This window comes from Schistocerca americana, chromosome 11 (genome assembly GCF_021461395.2).
Source record: "Schistocerca americana isolate TAMUIC-IGC-003095 chromosome 11, iqSchAmer2.1, whole genome shotgun sequence".
NCBI lineage: Eukaryota > Metazoa > Arthropoda > Insecta > Orthoptera > Acrididae > Schistocerca > Schistocerca americana.
The window spans coordinates 28,203,826-28,205,450 of record NC_060129.1 but is presented as its reverse complement, the minus strand read 5'-3'; the positions used below and the strand labels follow the sequence as shown (position 1 = coordinate 28,205,450).

The 1,625-nt window shown below is 39.0% G+C and overlaps 1 protein-coding gene across 1 annotated transcript; it reads left to right on the top strand.

Moving 5' to 3' along the window:
* Positions 1-537: 537 nt before the first annotated feature.
* LOC124553984 (zinc finger protein 708-like) lies at positions 538-1,287 on the top strand. Its single transcript, XM_047128009.1, has one exon. The coding sequence runs from the start codon at positions 538-540 to the stop codon at positions 1,285-1,287; it is 750 nt and encodes a 249-aa protein (XP_046983965.1).
* The last annotated feature ends 338 nt before the right edge of the window (positions 1,288-1,625 follow it).

The following is a 1,625-nucleotide window of genomic DNA, read 5'->3' as shown; positions in this document are numbered from 1 at the left end:
GTACTGTATTTTGAAAAGATGGTAAAACGTGAACGTGAATAATTTTAATTCTCATCTAAAAATTTCAAATCAAATTGGCAGGGACTCTAATCAAGCAATATTGAATTTCCTCTGGGTATTTTAGTTTTAAACCACGGATCTCTCCTTCTGTTGGAATACTATATACTCTCTTCACCCTTCAGATTGACTCAGAGTACTGGTGGGAGCTGTGGCACAGCATGTGAAGAAACTTGTCACCATAGACTGGTCCAGGATGAGTTGGTGACAGACATGAAGTCAACACACGAGTTTGGTACCAATACAGATGATGTGACTATTGATAAGGAATGCTCAGTTGCCACCCAATATGACTGTGCTACGAGGGAAAAGGAATTACATGTATATATTTGTAATTTCTGCCAACAAAGCTTTCCTTCAAAATACAGACTCACAATGCATGTGTTTATACACATTGATGGCATTCAACCACCTTTGTATGTTTGTAAGTGGTGTGGTGAGGTATTACACAGTGATGTTAGTTTGAAAAAATATTTGAAAATGAGTGAGTATTATGTCTTAACTGCTGGCAACCATGAAACATATGGCTATAGTGATAAGCATGAAAGCAGCATCTTCTTGAATAGTGATCCAGTAGTTTCTGTTGCAGAATACAATGAGCAGCCTTCATATAAGGAAACTAGGAAAGCTTCAAAGAAGTCCTCTGACATGTGTAACACACAAACTGCAAATTTTGCAGAGAAAACAAGTGATTATGAAATTTCATCTACAGCTGTTAATATCAGTGCCCAGGCTGATCTACCTACTGCAAAAAGAAACAACAAATGTGATATTTGTGGCAAATTGTTCACTAGGTCAGGTGATCTCAAGAGACATGTATTCATACACAGCAGGAAAAGACTGCACAAATGTGACATACGTGACAAATCGTATGCCCAGTCAGTTCGTCTCAAGACACGCATATTAATTCGCACTGGGAGGAAACCTCACAAACATGAGATTTCTGGGAAATCTTATGCTAGGGATCTCAAAACACAATCATTAATTCACACCGGGAAGAAACCCCACAAATGCGATATTTGTGGGAAATCTTTTACTACGGCAGGGAATCTCAAGAAATACACATTTATTCATACTGGAAAGAAACCTCATAAATGTGAGATTTGTATGAAATCATTTGCTAGGTCAAACGATCTCAAGAAACACGCATTCACGCACACCGGGGAAAGACCTCACAAATGTGATATTTGTGGGAAATCGTTTGCTTTCTCAAGCAACCTCAAGAGATAAGTATTAATTCACACAGGAAAGAAACCTCACAAATGTGACATATGTGGGAAATGTTTTGCTGTGTTAAGCAATCTCAAGGCACACACGTTAATTCACACTGGGAAGCAACCCCGCAAATGCGATATCTGTGGGAAATCTTTTGCTACGGCAGGCAGTCTCAAGACACACTCCATAATTCACTCTGGAAAGAAACCTCACAAATGTGAGATTTGTGGGAAGTGTTTTACTGTGTCAAGCAGTCTCAAGACACATTTATTAATTCACACTGGGAAGAAACACCACAAATGCGATATTTGTGGGAAATCTTTTCCTACTGCAGGCAGTCTCAAGACACACTC

Coding starts and splice junctions, on each gene's coding strand:
- LOC124553984 (XM_047128009.1), top strand. CDS start 538: ATGAGTGAGTATTATGTCTTAACTGCTGGCAACCATGAAACATATGGC.